The sequence below is a fragment of the Nyctibius grandis genome, chromosome Z (genome assembly GCF_013368605.1).
Source record: "Nyctibius grandis isolate bNycGra1 chromosome Z, bNycGra1.pri, whole genome shotgun sequence".
NCBI classification, from domain to species: Eukaryota; Metazoa; Chordata; class Aves; order Nyctibiiformes; family Nyctibiidae; genus Nyctibius; species Nyctibius grandis.
Window position 1 is genome coordinate 313,950 of NC_090695.1, and position 22,176 is coordinate 336,125.

Genomic DNA, 22,176 nt, shown 5'->3' on the forward strand with positions numbered 1-22,176 from the left:
CAACGAAGTGCAGGGAGCAGTGCGGCGATGGCGAAACCCTCTTTCTGGGAGGCAGGAGTGATGCCTTTGAAGTTCATCTCTGAGATAAGCAGATTTTTCAGCCAAGTGGATGGTCTGAAAGAGAGCTGGTGCAGGATAAATCTGTTCTCTGCAGCTCGGGTGGCTTCGGTGCTCTTGCTCTGCACCAGCAGGTTGGTCCCGAACAGGAGAGACCTAATGATTGCTCCAGAAAGGATGTTGTTTCACATATAAATATGAAATATAACTGATGAAAAGAAACCCATCTGCATTTATATAACTCCATAGTTTAAATATGCATATCTATCTTGCATAAAATATGCATATAATTGCATAAATACATACCTTTTAATATTTATATATATTATATTATCTATGTGTATCCATAATTGGCCAAGCTTACTACTGTGGAATATAAAATACTTCTGGTAGAGCACAGCTTGCACGAGTGGCTGTTGCATTTAATTCAGCCACTTCTTCTAGTTACCATGGGTGGGCAGGAGCTGCTCATCCCCATGTCCAGAACCCTTCTGGCGTGTTTTGGCTTGCTGCCGTGAAATCAAAGGCTGTTTCAGAGCAGGATAAAGGAATGATATCCAGAGGTCCCTTCCAACCCCAACCAGTCTGTGATACTGTGAAATAAAATAGATAATAGTCCACCCAGAACTGGAAGGGTGGACTTTATTTCTCAAATATTCCTGTAGCCCATGTGGACCACAAGAAGCCCACAAGGAAGGTTCCTCCAAAACCTCCCCACACCCCCTTTGCATGCCTGACCGTGACTCTTTGGTCCGATTTTCTCCCCACCCAGGTTCCCAAAGGCACTGACCAGAACTGGGCGCAGAAGCTGTACGACCGGCACGCCAGCAGCCAGCACTTCCAGAAGCCCCGCATGTCCAACACCTCCTTCATCATCCTGCACTTCGCCGATAAGGTAACTGGGTGCCCGTTGCACATGCTGGGAATTGAATGCAGTAATGCATGGAGGGAGAGAAGAGCCACATGAAGAAAAGATTAGTTTATAGCACTGGCGAGCTGCTTTTTGGCAATAGGGATGCCTGGTTGGCAGTAATCTCGATTCGGTGCTCAAATCTAGATCAGCTTGGAGGACTTCAGCCTAACTATTGCACTAAGCTTTAAATAGTTGCACTTTCTAGAGGAGAGAAAAATCCTCTTTCTCAAAGCTGCAGTGAAATGAATTTCTGTAAGGGCAGCTTGGCTGAGCATGTATTGGAAAACGGAATTATTTTTGAAGAGCAGGAGCTGCGAGCATCAGCAAGGTGCAATGGGGACAGAAGCACATGATAGGTGACCCTGGGCTGATCCCACCCTTCTGAGGGAGATGATGACAAATGTGGGTCTTTAAATCCAAACGTCTGGTGCCGTAGGATCTCATCCATGGGCTCCAGCTTCACTGAAACCCTGATGTGACAGGTGTCACTCACTGCAAATAAGAACCTTAAAAGCTTGCTGTTATCCAAAACACGTTTGTTAGCAAGGAAAATGCCAACCTGGGGACGTGTCTGAGGAGCCACATGACGTGGGTGCTGTGATCCCACACAGGAACTTCTCCTAACCAGGTGCGCTCTGGATGCGAGAGGCACTTTTCATGGCAAAGGTTGATACTTGCCTGTCCTTAGGCATGTGATTTTGTACGTGTATCCCTCACAAACGTTGTTCCTTTGCAAGCTTTGCCTGTCTGCTTTGTGATCAGTTATTTCAGCCGACTTCAAATGTAGAAAATAACATTTTCAGCTGTCCTCTCAAAGTTATTCCTGTGCTTCCCAACCCTCTGCAGTCTCAAAACCAAGAGACCTACAAGAGATGTAGTCAGGAGATCTTATTGATTAGCTTACAAGGAGTTCAAGAGTGAATGAAAGAGCATGCAGAGGGACTGATGGTCGTTGCATTTTTACCCCTGGTTTCCATGGAAGTGCGGTTGGGTCCCTTACAGAGCAGTTTAATGACTAAGAAACAATCTGTGTTTGCAGTAAGGATTTTGCTTCCATTCAGATTCACTTTCTCTGATAAAAAGTGACCTTTAAATTCCAGTTGTTCCCCTCCTTCTCCCTCTAAGGTTTTTCTGGTGAGCCTCCTGGCAGTGGGAGAGTGGTGGGACACAGCACCTTGTCCCTGTGCGGTTGGATTTACCCTCGGGATTTCTTCCTTTGTCTCTGCTAGGTGGAATACCAGAGTGAGGGATTTCTGGAGAAGAACAGGGACACCGTGTACGAGGAACAGATCAACATCCTGAAAGCCAGCAAGGTAAAAAGCAGCAAGTTGAGATAATCAGCACTGTTGCTTTCCAAAGTGTGAGCTTCATGCTTGCATTGTTGTGCCATGCCGCGCCATAGCAGGTTGTGTATGCAAAAGTGGTTGGAGGCACCTAGATGAGCAACAAAAAAGGGAAATAAATGGGGTGTAGAGGAGGGAATAAGTGGGGAGAGGAGGGATGAGGCTGCTGGGGGCTGTGGTTGCACACAGGTGTGGATGTGCATGGTCCTCTACTCTCCTCCATCCTGGTGTCGGTGTCCCGTTGAGGTGCATCAGAAAAATCCTTTCCAAACTTGATGATCCTCTTCGTTTTTTTGGTCACCAAGAGCAAAAATCAGGAACAGCCAGTTACATGGCAGTGTAAATCCCCCTTAACTCTTGCTTGGAGCTCCCCACCCATCACCTGGCACTGAAGGTGTTCTCAAAAGCATGTGAAGCCAGAGGTGATGCTGGGATTAAAAGCCACGCTCAGCAGTATAGTCTGTATATTGTTGGTAGCATTGCTGACCCTTCCACCCTTCTGTATGAAAACAGCTGTTTCCCTTAGCTATAGCCAACCATACTTGGCACTGCGACTTTTAATTACTTTAATAATTAGTGTGCAAAAAATAGGGTTAATATACAGTGCTGGAAATCTAACGTGAACTCTGAGACATTCCAGCTGCTGTAGAGCTAAATCACTGCTGCCAATATGTAACATTAACAAATTAATTGCATATTGATGATCACACTTGCTGTCGCTCCTGTATTACAAGATTTTGTGCCACGTACCTTTCCTCTCCTGAGTATTGTACAAACAATTTGCTGACACCTCATTGCATCAAGTGCCAACAGAGATGTATTGACTGACTTCAAATACCAGTCTCCTGGTAAAGAGCTTTTTGGCCCCTGAGGTTTAGAGTCTCCGTTAGACCCGAGGGCTGTGAACTCGGTGGGCTATTGGAAGCAGAAAAGCAGTAGCTGTGGGGCTCTGCAGGCTTTGGTGTGGGTCGTGCCTGCAGTCAACGAGCGCTTGGCAAGTGGGCTTCAAGTTGGAGACTTCCCACTTGCACATGTGAACTGAGCTGGTTTTATACTGACTCCTCTTCACCATGAGCGGGCATCTGCACTTGGGTGGGTTGGGTTAAAAGTGTCAATGATGCAAACTTTTAGGGCATTTCAAGTTCTTGCTGTTTAAAGCCAGAACAAGAATTCCCCCTGCAACCTTCAGTCCTTCATTGTGGCCAAGAAGGTGGCCAAGAAGGGCACCAGCATCCTGGCTTGTACCAGCACTAGTGTAGCCAGCAGGACTAGGGCAGGGATTGTCCCCCTGTACTCGGCACTGGTGAGGCCGCACCTCAAATCCTGTGTTCAGTTCTGGGCCCCTCACTGCAAGAAAGACCTTGAGGTGCTGGAGCGAGTCCAGAGAAGGGCAAGGAAGGTGGTGAAGGGTCTGGAGCACAAGTGTGATGAGGAGCAGCTGAGGGACGTGAGGGTGTTTAGTGTGGAGAAAAGGAGGCTGAGGGGAGACCTTCTCGCTGTCTCCAGCTACCTGAAAGGAGGGTGTAGCAAGGTGGGGGTTGGTCTCTTCTCCCAGGTAACAAGTGATAGGACGAGAGGAAACGGCCTCAAGTTGTGCCAGGGGAGGTTTAGATTGGAGATCAGGAACAATTTCTTCATGGAAAGGGTTGTCAAGCACTGGCACAGGCTGCCCAGGGCAGTGGTGGAGTCCCCATCCCTGGGGGATTTAAAAGCGTGTAGATGTGGTGCTGAGGGACATGGTTTAGTGGTGGGCTTGGCAGTGCTGGGTTAATGGTTGGACTTATGATCTTAAAGGTCCTTTCAACCAAAACGATTCTGTGATTGTCAGTAATGAGTGGAGACTTTAAATGACCTTAACCCTTCCAGGACAGTTCTCGTTAATAAGAAGTTAGTATGAAAATCCAGCCTTGAGAAGTCTGACACACCATCCAGCAGCCAAAACCAAGACCGACTCTGGGGCACCGTTGTTTCCACCAGATGTCGTGTGTGGTGTAGGGAACGAATATACCTGCTTTTCTCCAAACTATTTCAAAGCCTTCCCCAGCACGGACCAACTTGTTAACTTGCGTTTATTTTTTGCATTACAAATTTTGAATCCCCTCTGCACGTTGCAAGCAGATGTGTCACGTATCAGATTTGTGCCACCCTCCCTTGGGTTTATGGCTGGGTGTGACCTTCCAAATGCCACCCTGAATAAGGAGTGTGATGAGGGGAGAGGGAGTAGTGCAGGTATTTTTAGGAGTATTTTAAGCAGGAGTTTGTTCTTGTCAAAGTAAGAGATGAGAATAGGAAATTAACTGAGCGTTGTTGGTGGCTTGCCATGTGTCTCAGCAATGAATCCACATGAAGATTGGCAAGATGCGTTTTTCCTCATTCATGAGGTAGTGGCAAGTCTAAGAACTGTGAAGGTGGGCTTTAATAACGCCCAATCAAGAGCTCAGTGTGTCTGGAAGCTCACAGCTTTCCCAGGGTAAAAATGGGCATTATTAGAGCTTTTTAGAAACGCCAAGTCACCTGCAGGAATAATCGATGCTGTGTGATGAATTATTTAGCCAGTGCTGAAGTTGCTGTTGGAGGTAGTGCTTCAGAACTGGCAGTGTCTGATGGGGTTTCTGTTTGACTTCTCCCTAGCCGCTGTGGTGTAGGCGCAGAGGAGAGCTGTAACTCATTGGGGTGGTGTGGTGTAGTGGTGGGCATGGTGCCACCTGCAAGTCATTCTTAAAAAGAAATTAAAAAAATGCTGAAGTGGGTTTATTAACACCATCTTCTCTCTCTATATATAAGGACCATGATATAATATTGGAGCGGGCTGGGCTTTGGTTTGATAGCAAAAAAACCAACCCTGCTCCTTGCAACTGGTTTGCTTGGCCTCAAACATGGAGTTTCTTAAGGCATTAATGTGTGTGCCTCAGGACCAAAGGTTTGAGCTTACTTGGCCTGCAAACTAAGCTAATGCTCCTTGAGCTCAGGCATTGGGATCTTGTGGATTCATGGTGGTGCCTCTTTAGGTGCCCCCAAAAGCTGCATTTGTGATCCAGCTTAAAACACTTGGCTCTGAGAAGCTTTGGGTGAGAGTTTGATGAACTTTTGCCTTTGAGCCATTTCTTTAATGACGTGGGAGCGGTGGCTGTGGTCAGCCCGTGCCGATGCCGTGCTGTCCTGGGAGGAAGAGCAGTGCTTCCCATCCTCACCTTCCTCCTGCAAAGAAAGCCCCCAAAAACCTGATCTTCTGCTCTTGCTTTTGCATACGGTATTCACTGCTTTCTTTATATTCTGAAGTGATACACAGGGCAAGGGGGAACACTCAATTTAACACGGCAAGGACTTAAACACCTCTCCGTCAGCAAGTGCATCGCCAATGAAGCGTTCCCACCAAGGCAGAATTGCGTTCTGCTAATTAGAATGCAATTACTGCTGTCAACAAGATGGTGAAAGAACCTTTATAAAGCAGCTAATGAGTTTTTTTAGTGCTGGTCAGCTAAAACAGTTGAGAGTCGATGTTCTTTGAATTCAGGAAGCTGATTTGAATACTGATTGCAAGCATATGGGCATGCTGTTAAGGTATTATATGCCAGTTCTCTGTAATTATGAGTTATGCACCACTGGTTTTGACTCTGCCAGTTGGGAAGGAGGGATCTGTCCTTCTTGCTTATCCCCAGCATCCGTGGAATAGATCCTGGGCTGCTACAGATGGTCTCAGTTACAACAGTTTTGCTTTAAGCAAACCGAAAGCTCACCTCTGAGTTTCTTGTCAAGTCTTTGTGCAGGAGGCAGCACTCCTGGTACTAATATCAAGCAGATGGAGATGTTGAAGCATCTTCACCCTGACCAAGCTGGTGAAGGGTCTGGAGGGTCTGACCTATGAGGAATGGCTGAGGGAGCTGGGGTTGTTTAGCCTGGAGAAGAGGAGGCTCAGAGGTGACCTTAGTGCAGTCTACAACTACCTGAAGGGAGGTTGTAGCGGAGTGGGAGTCGGCCTCTTCTCCCAGGCAACCAGCGATAGGACAAGAGGACACAGCCTCAAGCTTGGCCAGGGGAGGTTCAGGTTGGCCATTAGGAAGCATTTCTTCTCAGCAAGGGTCATTAGGCATTGGAAGGGGCTGCCCAGGGAGGTGGTGGAGTCCCCATCTCTGGAGGGGTTTAAGAGAAGACTGGCCATGGCACTTAGTGCCATGGTCGAGTTGCCCTGGTGGTGTCAGGGCAATGGTTGGACTCGATGATCCCAGAGGTCTCTTCCAACCTGGTTGATTCTGTGATTCTGATTCTGTGATTCTGTTGATGGCACTCCCAGCCATGGGTTGAGAAGATACTTTGAAACTTGAAATTACAGCAGGGAGTTTCACTGCATTGTCAAGCCACAAGATAGTAAAGTGGAGCCTGTGTTGGATGTCTTCCAGCCTTGAGCACGTGCCACCCAAATGTCCCCTGTTTGCAGGAGTCGGAGCACCCAGGACAGTGACATGTCCTCAAAGTACAACAGCAGTCAGGGTGTCTTTTTTTGGGATAGAAGGTTAGGCAAAGAAGGTGCGAGCCTTTATTCTGTTAGGAGTTGAGTGAGCTGCAGAGATAAAAATAAAAGCTGTGAGTATGAAGCAGATCCTTAGCAGGTGCTGTCCTGGAGCTCGCAAGAAATTTGCTAATGTAATGCAAGCAGTTTCCTTTCCACAGTGGTATTTAGGCTGTTGTGTGAACAGCCTGTGGGATCAGGGCTGGAAATATTCCTGTCTCAGTCCAGGGATGTGGTGGAGAGCCAGGCAACCCATTATGGCACGGGGCTGTCCGTTAATGTCTACAAAGCGGTAAAGCCCTGCACTCTTCTGGGGATCTTAATGGAAATACAACCAAGTTGACATGGAGCTGTTGGAGTGAGTCCAGAGGAGGCTACGAAGATGCTCAGAGGGCTGGAGCCCCTCTGCTCTGGAGACAGGCTGAGAGAGCTGGGGCTGTTCAGCCTGGAGAAGAGAAGGCTCCAGGGAGACCTTCTAGCACCTTCCAGTACCTGAAGGGGCTACAGGAAATCTGGAGAGGGACTTTTTACAAGGGCATGGAGTGATAGGACGAGGGGGAATGGTTTTAAACTGAAAGAGGGGAGATGTAGACGGGATATTAGGAAGAAATTCTTTGCTGTGAGGGTGGTGAGACCCTGGCCCAGGTTGCCCAGAGAAGCTGTGGCTGCCCCCTCCCTGGCAGTGTTCAAGGCCAGGTTGGATGGGGCTTGGAGCAACCTGCTCTAGTGGAAGGTGTCCCTGCCCATGGCAGGGGGATGGAACTAGATGATCTTTAAGGTCCCTTCCAATCTAAACCATTCCATGTTTCTATGATTCTATGAAGTTTGGCTTTTGGAGGAGGCTGGGATGGAGGCAAGAGCGTTGTGTGGTGCACGGCTGCCTCGTGTCAGTGTTTTCACATGGACGTGTGGGGCACGGCATGCCACGGACAAGGGAAGCGTGGTGCTGGTGCCCTCTCCCGCGGGTGCTCCAGAGCGGGCGTTGCTGGTGGTCTGCGTTGCTGCTGGGGTGGCATCACGGCTGCGTTGGCGGCATCACCAGGCTGGAGCCAAACTTGGTGTGACGATAAGTGAAATCTCACCTGGTGACAGTGGTTTTTCTTACTTTTAATAATTTACTGTTTGAATGTAAGCGCAGCTGTAGCAGTGACCAGTGTGGGTGCGTAGCTGGATTCGAGATGTGAAAGCTTAACAGCTCTGTGAAACAGACCAGATTGTTGTGACTTATTTAGCATTCAAGTTCCCCAGCCTAATGCAGATTTGAAGATCCTGCCCCTTAAAAAAACCCCCCAGTATTAACTGCATTTGCCAGCTCACCTGTTCTCCCGTTTATGAAGCAGAAATGTTGCTCCTGGCTTACTAGAAACCCCAGACATTGAGGATCTGAGGAGCTAAACGTGGTGCTTTCAGGGCTGCAGAATGGCGGTCCTGCTGTCGCCTTGCTCTTTCACACTGAAATGCGGGTGATTAGTGAGGAAGTGCTGGTGTCTCTTAATTGTTTGGAGAAACAGGGGCACCTCTGGGGCCATGGTGGGAGCGGGTGGCTGCCTGTCCTCATGTGGAGACCCCGTTCCTGGGGCACGCTCTCTGCAGGCAGCATCCTTGCTGTGGTGAGGGCTGGATGAGTACCTTGAAATGAAGCCTGAGAGCAAGAGTCACCTCATGTTCCTGAGGTTTTGTGCCATGGACGACACTTCAGTGGTCTAGCCTTGCAGCTAGCCATCCTCTTTTTTTGACTTGTTTGATTTAGTTTGCCCATTTCAAGGTCTGATGAACTACAAAACAGGAGGGCCAGTGGTTCTGCTGACATAGTTTATGTAGGCAACACTTCTTGCTTTCACTTTATTGCCCTTTTTCCCCTTCCTGGTTTAAGATGGGTAAAAAATGAACGGAGCAATGTGTCTTGGGTGGGTTCATTCAGCAAAGAGCAGGGCCAGAGGGTGCCTCAGGCGTTGTCTTTCGTTTTAGTATCAAATGGTAGCAGACTTATTCCAGGATGAGAAGGATGCTGCACCCACCGCTTCCGTGGGAAAGGGAGCATCCAAAATCAGCGTCCGTTCTGCCAGACCAGTGATCAAAGCTGCCAATAAGGAGCACAAGAAAACGGTGGGGCACCAGGTAACGTATGATACGAGAAAGTCGGTTGGTGGCAGGGGAACAACGGGGCAAGGGGAATCCAGATACATTTTTACAGTTGAGATCTTGTTTCTTCAGTCTTAAGCAGGAATAAATGAAAAGGTGTTGGGGGGAAGTGAGGAGACCTCCCCGTGGCCCATGTTGATGGGAACAGTTTGGCTGTTGCATTTTGGACACCTTCCAGCAGCGTCTCTGGAAGAGCAGGCTTGAGTAGTCTTAACTGCAAGCAGTTGAGACATGGTCTAAGGAGGGTGGGGGCCACTCTGGGATTCACTGGATTGAAACAACTTGAGAAAAAGAGCATTTTTACCCCTGTGTGGACAGTCAAGCAGTGCCACAGGGGCCCAGAGAGATTGTGCTGTCTCCACCCTTGGAGATTTTTCAAGACCCATCTGGGTAAAGTCCCGAGCAAACACTTTTTGCTGTTGTACCTCGTTGAGCTGGAAGCCCTCAACCCACAGTGTCTTCTCTGAATTGCTCCTGCATTTGCTGGGCTGATGAGGGAGGTTCATCCAGAGGCTGGCACCGCATGGGGCTTGCAGCGCCTGCCAACTTGGGTTGCACGGTACAGCACCTTCATCCCTCCTCAAAACAAATGGTTTTGTCTTTCAGTTCCGCAACTCGCTGCATTTGCTCATGGAGACTCTGAATGCCACCACCCCACACTACGTGCGCTGCATCAAGCCGAACGACGAGAAGCTCCCCTTTAAGTAAGTGAGCTTTCAGATGAGCAAATGTGTTCAGCATTGTCGCATCAGGGTGTGCTTTGGACTTTTGCTGAAGAGCTTGCCCCCCTTGTAATGTTGTTCCCTTAACTGGAAGGTCCACATAGTTTGCTGGAGTCACTTCTCTTGGGTTTCGTTATGTTTTGTGCCCCTGAAATTAAGACTAATGCAGGTCCTAGTAATTCATAGATATACTCTGCTAATACCCGAGCATCCTTGCTTTCCAATAAAAGGGTCTTTGTACAATTTCATCTGAGAATCGCTTTGATTTAAATGGTTATAGTACTAAACAGTGAAAAGTAGCAAAGAAAGAAGTGAAAAGGGGGAGATGAGTGCTTGAAAAATGGCTTGTAAAATGAACAAAAATCTCTTGGTGCTTCCAACATAAATGTGGAAAAAGTAAAGGCGTGACTTGTATCGACTTCAGGCTGGTTTCCAAGTGAGTGAGCAGCTGAAGCAAAAAGCCAGTCTTGATCTTCCTCTGTAATTTGGAGATGTACCATTGCAAGCTGCAAACATTGTGAGCAAATAGCTGTTAGCCTCGTTGACCTCTTGATAATGTATTTGTACCCAGTTTTGTTCCCTGTAACTCCAGAAAAGCTTGGCCATTAGTATGCAAGGACGTCATAGATCTCATTGTGATGTCTTCTAAAGGCCCTGGCATTAGCTGCAGATGGTGACGTTTAGGTAAGCAGGGTTATAATTGTATCCTGTAAGTGGAGGGGCATTGCCCTCCAGGTGATCCCATGCAGTCTGAGTGCTCCTGGTGAGCATGGTGCCACCTTAAGAGTGCAGAGCTGGCTCCAACAGCATCCTGGAAAGGAGGACGAAGCATCCGTAAGCTCACCCTTAGCTGTGATATGCTGGTGGATATATCTCCACTGGGAAGCTTCTCTGGCTTGGCTCTTCTCCCCCTGCAAACAGCAAAGCGAAGGGCATTAATGGTTAGAAGACATTCAGGAACTGGCTTATATTTAACTGATTCATTAGATGATTAGTTAATGGCTCTGGAGAAGGCTATGCTGGCTGTCTGTGCGGGGACGGCAGTTTCTGTGGTCTGTTGTGTCTATTTCCTGTACCATTTTGTAGGCACTGGAGATGCTTAGGGCCTCAGTCTCTTGTTGCCTGTTGCGGCGGTTGCCCATTTAAATGAAATTCAGGATTACACTTTTTGTTTGGTTGTTTTCTTTAGATAAAGCACAAAAGTATTTTCTAACTTTCTGTAGTGGAAGTGTGGTAGATGCTTTGCATGGTGAAATGGCTTCACCTTTCCAAAGGGTGTTTCAAAGGCTCCAGATCCCTGCTCGGCTCTATTTTCAGCCCGTCCATCACTTCTCTGCCTTTAACTTTGCAATTCAATTTTTCATGTGATGCTCAGGATCCAGTTAATATCGTTTCATAAATGTGCAAGCTCCTGGTTGTCAAGGTGCAGTAATTATCTAAGTGAACTCAGTTGTACTTCTAAGATGTTATGGGTAGAAAATACCAGGAGGACAATTCTCCTTGTGTCTGTTCGCAGTCGGAGCGATGACTTGGTCCGATGCGATCCACCCATCTGGTGAATATCAGAGCTGTCAAAGCTCAGGGTTTTGGGAGCAAAGAGCAAAGGAAACTATTGTCAAATCCAAACCCAAACCAAACAAGAATGGCTCTGGAGGAGCAGCGTCCAGGTGTCCATCTGCAGCCAGCAGCATTGCAGGAGTCACCACGGGCTGGAAGCGACAGGAGGTTGCTTTGGGTTGGGGCGGTGGTGTTGCATCCCCATCTACGAGCCAGAAAGCACTGGTTCAGGTGTCTTGTACTGGGGGTTCGTCTGCAAGAGATTATCTCCCTTCTCACCCATCGTGGATTGCTTAATTGAAATTGTGATCTGAGAATCTTGGTCAATGTTGATCTTGCTGCCACCAGCTTGATGAATTTATATCCTTAGCGTGGCTCAAATGAAGTCTGTTAGCTCAGATGTAAAGCTCAGGTCTGGAGAATACTGAGATGGCTGTAAAGGAGGCTGTATTTCAGAGGCACTTGTGCTGAAAAATACACAGTGCCAGGAGGCGTTAGTGAAATGAAACATGAGTGGCACTGCTCTGGGTTAGTGTTGAAGTGGTACCTTGTAGCATGCAGAACACTCAGAGTTATGTTTGTTGTTCAGTGAAAACACACAGACCTTTTTCTTTTCCTAAAACATAACATTTTTCAGCTCACGAGAATATTACATTTTTGCTGAAATGAGATGTTTAGCCTGGAGAAGAGAAGGAACCTAATAGCAGCCTTCTAGTACTTGCAGGAGCTACCAAGAGGACGAAGACATGCTCTTCACAGTGGTGTGTGGTGGGAGGACAGGAGTCAGTGGCCACAAATTGACATGAGAAGTTCAGACTGGACATAAGGAAGCATTTTTTTTCTCCATGAGGACAGTCTGTGAGTGGAGCAGGCTGCCCAGAGAGGTGGTGCAACCTCCATCTTTGGAGGTTTTCAGCCCTTGACTGGATAAATCCCTGAGCTATGGGTCTGCCCCCAGAGCTGCCCCAGCTTTTGAACGTAGGAGCAACCTATGTTACTCTCATTCCTACTTGACATCTTGGTGTAAATGTTTCTTAGGGAGGAGAGGGGTGTCAGACATCCAGCCTGAAGGAGACGTTGGCAGCATGCAGTGATATTTGCTGCATCTGACTGCAGGCTGCGTCTGAGCTTGATCCCTCATGGAGAAGACTTCAAAGAGAGAGGTGCAAGGGGAATGCTTGACTTCTTCTTGTACCTTTGACAATTTTCCTTCCAAATTCTGTTTCAGGCAGGGTTTGTGATCTCTTACTTGGGTTTCCAGGACAAAAGCAACCTGCTGGGTGCTTCTGCCTGCCATGGCAAGGAAAAGGAGTTCATATTAATTTTCCACTTTTAAGTTCTTTATTTGAGCCTCAGCCCGTACGTAGCTGGAGTTCTCGCTAGAGAGGGTCCTGGCTTTCCATGCTGGTAAATGACTGCAGCAGCTCTGCTTACTGTGTTTCACCTCTACTGAGCAGGGCTTGGCCACGTTTCAGCAGGTTCCCCTCGTGTACAACGCAGATTGCCCTGGGCTCTTCCAGGACTGAAGCTTCCCTGTCCATCTCCCAGGCCTGTTTATTATTTATTGTTATGGAAATTGTACCCTTGTGGATTCTGCCTCGAAGCGAGTGACAGCCAAGACTGATTTTTCTGCCCTGCATCACGTTTGCGGTGTTGTAGTGAGTAACTTGCTGTAGACTTGACAGGTCTGAGGAATTAAAAAATGCACAAAGTCGCAGGGACCTATTTCTTACGCTGCTTTTGCACAGCAGAGGCCAGGCAGAATTATTCATGCAATCTTGACCTGCGAGTGTAAATACTGTGAGTTTTCAGGAAGGGAAAAGCAAGTACCTGAGAAAATGTTGTTCCTCACCCTTGTTCTGGGAACCTAACACAGCTATGGACATCCACATCTATGGACATTTACATCTTATGAGTCCAAGGTTGATCCAACGTCATGAACTGGAGAGTTGGGACCTCTCTACACATTTGGTGTTAGGGATCATAGAATCACAGAATGGTCTGGGTTGGAAGGGACCTTAAAGATCATCCAGTTCCAACCCCCTGCCACAGGCAGGGACACCTTCCACTAGACCAGGTTGCTCCAAGCCCCATCCAACCTGGCCTTGAACACTGCCAGGGAGGGGGCAGCCACAGCTTCTCTGGGCAACCTGGGCCAGTGTCTCACCACCCTCAAAGGAAAGAATTTCTTCCTAATATCTCATCTAAATCTCCCCTCTTTCGGTTTGAAACCGCCCCCCCTCATCCTATGAGTCCATACCCTTGTAAGAAGTCCCTCTCCCACTTTCCTGTAGCCCCTTCAGGCACTGGAAGGTGCTAGAAGTTCTCCCTGGAGCCTTCTCTTCTCCAGGCTGAACAGCCCCAGCTCTCTCAGCCTGTCTCCAGAGCAGAGGTGCTCCAGCCCTCTGAGCATCTTCATGGCCTCCTCTGGACTCACTCCAACAGCTCCGTGTCCTTCTTCTGTTGGGGGCCCCAGAGCTGGACGCAGCACTGCAGGGGGGGTCTCATGAGAGTGGAGCAGAGGGGCAGAATCCCCTCCCTCGCCCTGCTGGCCACGCTGCTGGGGATGCAGCCCAGGACACCGTTGGCTTTCTGGGCTGCCAGCGCACGTTGCCGGCTCATGGTGAGCTTCTCGTCACCCATCACCCCAAGTCCTTCTCCTCAGGGCTGCTCTCAACCCATTCTCCACCCAGCCTGGATTTGTGCTTGGGATTGCCCTGACCCACATGCAGGACATTGCACTTGGCCTTGTTGAACTCCATGCGGTTCACACGGGCCAACCTCACAAGCCTGTCAAGGTCCTTCTGGATGGCAGGAGGGAGAAGTGATGGGAGATGCTGGTACCTGCACTCTGAGCAGAGACAGACTGATCTGAAAGTGGGTTCATGCCAGGAGCCAGAGGGAGCACTGCCCAAGTATTCAGCTGGAAGTTGGCAGCGCAAAGATTTTTCAGCACAAATTGCTGATGGAAATGAGGTGCCAGTGGTAAGGGGTAATGCCTGCTAGAAAGAGGAGGGCAGACAACTGAGAGCAGAAATACTTTGAATTTCCACAGGACACCTACCAAAGCCCTTAATCTAGAACGTGAACACTGCTGTTCCTGGTAAACTTAATGGTCTGCAAACCCGTGGGACCTGCATGTTACTTGGGTTTGGTATGGAATTTAATATATCAGTTTTATTTTGCTGTTGAATTGGATTTCTTTCTGGAAATATGTTGTTGCCCTTACAGCTGCAAAAGTAATACTGTCTGGTTCATCAGGCAGCTTGTGACGGGGTAGCCTGTTCCCTTCTTTATCGTAATTGTGTTGGATAGATTATGGCTGCGGAGACTAATTACAACAGATTGTCATCTTGTCCCAAGAGGACCGCTTGGCGTTGATAGTAGGGCAATAGCAAGGTCCATTGCACTTGAAAAGGAAAATGTCTTGTGACACGGAGAGAAAACGTGTGACATCTGTGCAGGCTGTTCCCGAAGCGAGGCGTGGGATTCGTGCGTGGTTATACTGGGGTTTGCAAGGGAACAGCTAAGGACAAAAGCTGTCCACAGATGTGTGGGTTTCTTCAGCCCTAATGATGAGAGCAGAGCTTTCTTTCACAAATCAGAAGCTAATTCCTGTCCCCAAAGGAGTCACTATCAAGTTGTTTCAGGCAACACTACATTTTTCTTGCAGCATAGTGTACTGACAGGTATCAAGGACTGAATTCCCTGACGTGCACTGTGTGTATCAGCAGGTTCAAAACGAGATATATTGTGAACGACACCAACGTAAATGTTCTTGTGAATGCTTTAGGTTGATGATGTGGGTTCCTTCTCACTGTGTTAATCTCTATCTTAAATATAATTGCAGATTTGATCCAAAGAGAGCGGTGCAGCAGCTGAGAGCTTGTGGAGTGCTGGAAACCATCCGCATCAGTGCAGCTGGCTTCCCATCCAGGTACCGTGCTGGGAATCTGCTGTGGTGTTGTGCTGCTGCTGTGCTTTACTCAGCAAGTTCATTATCTAGGGCAAGGCAGGGAGAAGAAAACACTGGTGTTTTCAGGACAAACGGGGTCTATTTAGGTTGGTTTATATCCAGGATAGATTTTCACAGAATCACAGAATGGTTAAGGGTTGGAAGGGACCTCTGGAGATCATCTAGTCCAACCCCCTGCCAGAGCAGGGTCACCCAGAGCACGTTGCACAGAGTCGCATCCAGGCAGGTTTTGAATATCTCCAGAGAAGGAGACTCCCCACCCTCCCTGGGCAGCCTGTACCAGGGCTCTGGCACCCTCAAAGAAGTTTTTCCTCATATTCAGATGGAACTTCCCCTGTTTCAGTTTGTGCCTGTTGTCCCTTGTCCTGTCGCTGGGCACCACTGAGAAGAGTCTGGCCCCATCCCCTTGACACCCACCCCTAAGGTATTTGTAGTGTTGATAATATCCCCCCTCAGTCTTCTCTACTCCAGGCTGAACAGACCCAGCTCCCTCAGCCTCTCCTCATAAGAGAGATGCTCCAGTCCTCTTTTTTTCCCCTTCTGTATTTTTTTTTTTAATTTTGCAAACCTCCGTTAGTTCCTGCGTTCCTCAAATCGAAGAGATGCTTATCAAGCAATGAGCTGCGAAGTGGAGAGGCTGCTGAAGGGTGTTTTGTGTCATGTCCAGCATTTCAGCTGGTGCTTTCAGTTTGGTCCTGAGAAGTAATTTGATGTGGTGAAATCCCTGAAAATGCTGGTACGTGGCAGATAAAGGGATCCAGCTTTGATGCCATACGGAGGTGGACAGCCAGTGACAAAATAACAGCTCTATATCCTCTGCATCCAGCAAACGTTGCCATAGAGGACCTCTTTCCCTCTTGTCTGAAGCTTCCCATACAAAAGCTCCTTGCACTGTACAGTTTGCTTTCCTTTTTTTTTTTCTGGCTCCAGACACCTGCTGCAGTAGTAATTTCCACCAAAAAAATGTTTGATTATACTTGCAGCGAAAGGAAACAAGGATTGTAAATTATTATAGCAGACTTTCACACCACACATCCAAAGCATACTAGACTTCAAACTCTTGCATCTTAAAAAAGGAAAGGTTATGGGTGGTGTGGCTCTTGCTGATTGTGATAGAAAATTCAAAAGAGGTTTTTAGGGCCTAATAAATCAGCGAACATAAACTATAAATAAGACTTGGAGATGACAAGGGCAAATAATCCTCAGAATGCATCAGTTGCATTTTAGTGCCTAGCAGCTTTGTGTTAATGTCAGCATAGCCATCAGCCTTTTTATAGGGAACAAAGAAGTTATAAATACTCTCAGTAAAGAGTCGGCTAAGCGTGATGTCGAGCGCCATGAGAAACTCCCTGTCCCGGTTTTTGGGGAGGAGTGTGCTGCCTATCAGTTACTCCTGTCTCCTGCAAAGTTCTGCTTAATATCTTTATATTTAATATCCAGTTCTGTTCACTATCTTTATCAATGATCTGGACGAGGGGATCGAGTGCACCCTCAGTATGTCCGCAGAGGACACCAAGTTGGGCAGGAGTGCTGATCTGCTGGAGGGCAGGAAGGCTCTGCAGAGGGGTCTGGACAGGCTGGATCGATGGGCCGAGGCCACTGTGTGAGGTTCAACAAGGGCAAGTGTCGGGTCCTGCACTTGGGGCACAACAACCCCACGCACCGCTACAGGCTGGGGCAGAGTGGCTGGAAAATGCCTGGGGGAAAAGGACCTTGGCGTGTTGGTCGATGGGTGGCTGAATATGAGGCAGCAGTGTGCCCAGGTGGCCAAGAAGGCCACCAGCATCCTGGCTTGTATCAGCACTAGTGTGGCTAGCAGGACTAGGGCAGGGACCGTCCCCCTGTACTCGGCACTGGTGAGGCCGCACCTCGAATCCTGTGTTCAGTTTTGGGCCCCTCACTACAAGAAAGACCTTGAGGTGCTGGAGCAAGTCCAGAGAAGGACAATGAAGCTGGTGAAGGGTCTGGAGCACAAGTGTGATGAGGAGCGGCTGAGGGAACTGGGGGTGTTTAGTGTGGAGAAAAGGACGCTGAGGGGAGACCTTCTTGCTCTCTACAACTGCCTGAAAGGAGGGTGTAGAGCGGTGGGGGTCGGTCTCTTCTCCCAGGTAAGAAGTGATAGGACGAGAGGAAACGGCCTCAGGTTGTGCCAGGGGAGGTTTAGATTGGATATCAGGAACAATTTCTTCACGGAAAGGGTTGTCAAGCACTGGCACAGGCTGCCCAGGGCAGTGGTGGAGTCCCCATCCCTGGAGGGATTTAAAAGCCGTGTAGATGTGGTGCTGAGGGACATGGGTTAGTGGTGGGCTTGGCAGTGCTGGGTTAACGGTTGGACTTGATGATCTTAAAGGTTCTTCTCAACCAAACGATTCTGTGATTCTAAAGCTGCAAAGAGTGTCTGACAATTGATGGCAGCTTCTGTGCGTTCATGTGAGATGGCTCTGCTGCATCTGACCCACGTGAAACCTTTGTTGGCCAGTGACCTCCATGGACAGGCAAAAACCGGTTATGGGGATCTCCCTGGCTGGCTGAGCTCAACTCCTTAAGAAGGAAAAAAATTTAAAAATATTAATGGGAACCATTTTCTCTCTCTCCTCTGCCAGCGTGGGTGGTAGAGAGGTGAATGGAGATTTGGGTTCTCCTGTTGGGGGCCCAGCCCTGTTAGAAGACCCAGCATCACCTTTGGCTCCCATCTCTGAAGTCTTCAAGGCATTTGTGGAAGTAACTGTCCTGGTTTGGCCTAAACCAGGCCAATTTTCCTTTCAGTGATTTTTACTTTCAGCTAAGTCTCCTCTAAGTAACTGCACTTTCTGAAAGTAACTGCATGTTTTGCAGACAGTGTCTGCTTCCAGGACTGATAACGCTCGAAGTTTGTAGTTATTGCTGAGGCACCGATAGGGATGTTATGCAGAAAGGCTCTTGCTGTACTCATTAGAGAAACCAAGGTCACTGCTAAATTCCTCACTGCTTACGAGTGAAGAGCTTCAGGGGGGTCACACCTGCAGGGAGGAGCAGACAGGGCAGGTGACCCAAAATTGACCAATGCAGGTATTCCATCCCATACACGTCATTCTCAGTATAAAGCGGGGGGATCATGGGGGTCACGGCCTGCTTGGGCCTTCGGCCTGCTTGAGCCTTCAGGCTGCTTGAGACTTCAGCCCTTTTTTCTGCCTTCTCGCCCTTCTGCTATGGCCAGTGTCCAAAGAGGACTCTGTCCATTTTCCTGCTGCCCCCGATCCCGATCTCTGCATCCCTGAATTCAGCTCTCGACCGTCACTAGGCCCAGTGTGGGCCTTCCCGGAGCCTGCCCTGCAGTGGCAGTGGTGACGTGGCCGACATTGGGGGAGCTCAATTTTGGTTTTGTATATATTTGTATATATTTGTATATATTTGATTATTTCTATTATTATTATTATACTCTTTTTCATTATTATAGTTTATTAAAACTGTTTTGACTTTCCAACCTGTCAGTCTCTCTCCCTTTTCCCTTTCCCTTCGCCGGGGGGGAGGGTTAACAGAGAGCGTCTGCCACAGGTTTAATGGCCAGCCCAGCTTTAAACCATGACAGTAACTAATAACAAGTTGCTCCTCAATGACATGATCTCTAAGCCACAGGGGGAAAATCAAAAACGAGCCCACGAGTCGGATCTTTTATTATCTTCTTTGTTCAAGTAGCAGCTGAGCCAAATCCACCTGTGTGTCCTCTTGCAGTGAAAGCCCTAGAGCAGTAAAACAGCTGTGGTTTTGTTCAGAAAAGGCCACAGAAATGCAGTTTTATGCTCCTTAAGCAAGTAGCTGTGCTCCCTGGTGCGGTGGGTGCTCCTGGCTCTGCAGTTGTGGATCCCAGACGAGGTTTGGGGAGCTCTGACTTGACGATTGTCCATGGGTTTTGCTACTGGTCTTAGCACAGCTGCAGGGATACCCTGTTCCTCTCCATTCGTAATTTTCCTAAAAACTTGTAGCATTTTTCCATTAAACTGTGCAGTTTAGACTCTACGGCACTAAAATCAATGTATTAGTAACTGGGGAGGGGGAACTGAGAGGAGAAACCACTGCAGCACCTGGAGACCAGCCAAGATCTATTTACAGCAAATAATTGACCGGTGAGAAGACAGCTCTATCCTAGAAAACCTCAAAAGGGATGCTTTTGGCTCTGCTTACGTGCTTTTGGGTATGAGGTCTTTTTCCCAGGACGCTAAGAATACAGAACTCTTCCATCACTGCAACTTGTCAGCTTTTGTTCTTCCTCCAGGGAAAAAAAAAAAAGGGTGTAAATAGCTATTTCAGCCTTTCAGAGTGACCTTCTCCAGTGTTTGGGATGCTTCAAGGACAGATTTTTGTTTATTTTAATGTTTCTAGAAGATAATTGTACACAGCAACAACTCTGCATGAAATAAGACACTCGCTTTGAGTTTTGGTAGTTCTTTGCTCTCCTTGGTCATAAAATTCCAGTCTCAAAAAGCCAGACCCAGGAGCTGGGCAACGTCGTTGAAAGATTGTGAATAATCTGTATATTTGAATTGGCTTTATAAGCCAGCTTGGCAAAAGCTGCTTCCACAGGATCTTATTCTGTGGGAAATGTAATAAATATTTTAATTCTTTCTGAGTTTTTGTGTGTGTGAGATCAGCCTCATCGCAGCGAGCATTGATTATTCCTGCATATTTCCTTATACTTTGAGGCAAGTCAAATTATAATGGTTGTTTGAAACCAAAAAGGAAGGTCATCACTTTAAATTTAAACCCTGTGTGAAGGCTATAAATTTAAACCGCTTAAAATAATAATGGAAAACTTGATCTTTGTGAGTTTTGCTTCACTTGGGTGTAAGCAATTGACCTTCAGAGCAACAAGGAATTCTCAAAATGTTTAATCTCAAGAGAAGTTTTATTAAAGAAACAGGAGAAAATGTTTCTTTTCATCCTGTAGTATTTACATCTGAATATTTTCCAGCGTAGTATCACAAGAATAACTTTTGAGAGTGATGTGGCTTTGGGTCAGACATCTCTGGATAAAACTGTTATTTCATGCTTCTCTATCACAGTTACTTTCTGGTTGAAGAATTGAATGTTTTGAGGCTTCGGTAATTTTTTAAACTGGTTCCTTTAAGAAAAATAATAAGTTTTAATATAGTTTTTAGTGTTCTTCAACCCCTGTAAGACATGATATATTCCCACTGAAAGATGAAGCCTCATGCTCCCCGCCTTGGGTACGCCTGGCTTTATTTTATCATTTCCATGGTACGCTGCACTCTGCAGCTACCTCGAGTAAATTGAAAATGTATCATTTGGTTTGAAACGTTACGCAGCAGTTAAGAAATGTGTTTGTTAGCATGTACGTAAATGACTGTGATGAATGGACTGTCTTAAATGTGTAGATAGTAAATCTATCATCAGCTTCTGTGGGTAAAGCATGGAAGATATCTCTGTACTATAAAACCATTCATCTTCTTTATAGAAACTGGCTACATAAAGATTAGTCTGTAGAGAATTAATTGGTGCAGATCTCCATTAATAACAAAATACTCTCTAAACTGAGTTTTTAACTTGCATTTTGTCAAAACTCCACATTTTTCTTGCTGGTTCTGGTGGTTTCCAGACAGTGGTACAACGGCGGTGGTCTCCCGCTGTGCCATCACTCTGGATAATGTTGTCATTGAAGTTTCTCAGAGAGATTTTTATTGTAGTTGTTATGTATGAAATTTATTGTTTAATTATTCTTGGCATTTGTCTGCTTCCTCTGGTCGCTGGAGCTGACTGTCAGATGCAGCATCTTTGTGTCAGTTCAGTATGAAATCACAGCTGCTGAATTCTATAAATATTAAACATTCATAATTGAAATGTATCATGAGCGTCCTTGGATATAAAATAATTTTTTTAATAGTGTGCCTTTAGCTGTCTTGCAGTCATTTCAGGGAAACAAAACCTATAAATGACTTTGGCTACCACCAGATCTGTTGCCCACTCCCAACAAAGGTAACATGTAAACAGAGGAGGTTTTTTTCCCCCCCTCATTCTGCTCTTTGAATATATTCCAGATAATTTCTGTGTGTTTTAGAGCTAATTGAAAGGCAAACCTGTTCTGCTGCAGTAAACAAGAGAAATTTTCTTCCTGAACCGCAGCTTCTAAAATAATTTCCTGTCAAATCTTGGCTCAGATATTCAACTCATGTGCCCCCAAAGACGCTTTGGCTCCTATAGAAACATCAATATAGTCCAGCTCCTTACTGCTTAAAATATTGATGCCTTCAGTGAACGGTACCACGTGGTGCTGGCAGGATTTCTTACGTGAAGCTGGGTTTGCTCAGCAGACGATCACTGGGATGGTCTTGGGTGATGGAGGACGACGAATTTATTTACCCTTAATGGAAAGACTTTGCGTTCAGTTATTTTAGGCCACTGAAAGAAATCGTTTTATGGTTAAGTCATAAAAGCTTCAAGCTCTTAATGTATTCACAGAATATATTATATATTCCTCCTTTCAGCTCTGAAATAGCATTGCTGTGATCACCCTAAAACAATAGGTTGGAGATATTTTGGGCAATTGCTGACTGCTTGGAGAGATGCTTTTCAGAGGCTTCTTCAGGAATCAGAATTTCACCCCCGGTTTCTTACCCGAGCCCTCCCTTTAATTGCGAGGTTGTAATTAATCCAGCTGGCTCTGCAGCATGACGGCTGCTCTCGGGTTTGTAGCTCCATAATTTTGGGTAGGAGCAGCCCCTTCGCTTTGCACCCAGTTGTAGTTTTGCATAAAGCATCTAAATCTTGTTTTTCAAACCACAGATACAAGGCTTAATTTGTGGTGTGTGTTGTGGCTTATTCCCTCTGTCTAATTCCTGTAGGTGACAAAGAAATTGTTGGGTTGACCAAGTCTCCTTAAGCATCCTCTTTGCTGCTCAGGCCCAAGGAGGGTTTTTTCACAGGCTCAAGTTATTTTCACGTGTCCTTCCATTCCTTTTATTGCC

General features: G+C 47.0%; 1 protein-coding gene across 1 annotated transcript in view; it reads left to right on the top strand.

Moving 5' to 3' along the window:
* The window catches only part of MYO5B (myosin VB), a 158,771-nt gene that overhangs the window by 74,497 nt on the left and 62,098 nt on the right, over positions 1-22,176 (top strand). The window contains exons 13-17 of the mRNA XM_068422068.1: positions 830-952; positions 2,200-2,283; positions 8,789-8,938; positions 9,569-9,666; positions 15,092-15,178. Of these exons, the coding sequence (XP_068278169.1) occupies positions 830-952; positions 2,200-2,283; positions 8,789-8,938; positions 9,569-9,666; positions 15,092-15,178 (542 nt within the window). The remainder of the gene's footprint in view (positions 1-829; positions 953-2,199; positions 2,284-8,788; positions 8,939-9,568; positions 9,667-15,091; positions 15,179-22,176) is intronic.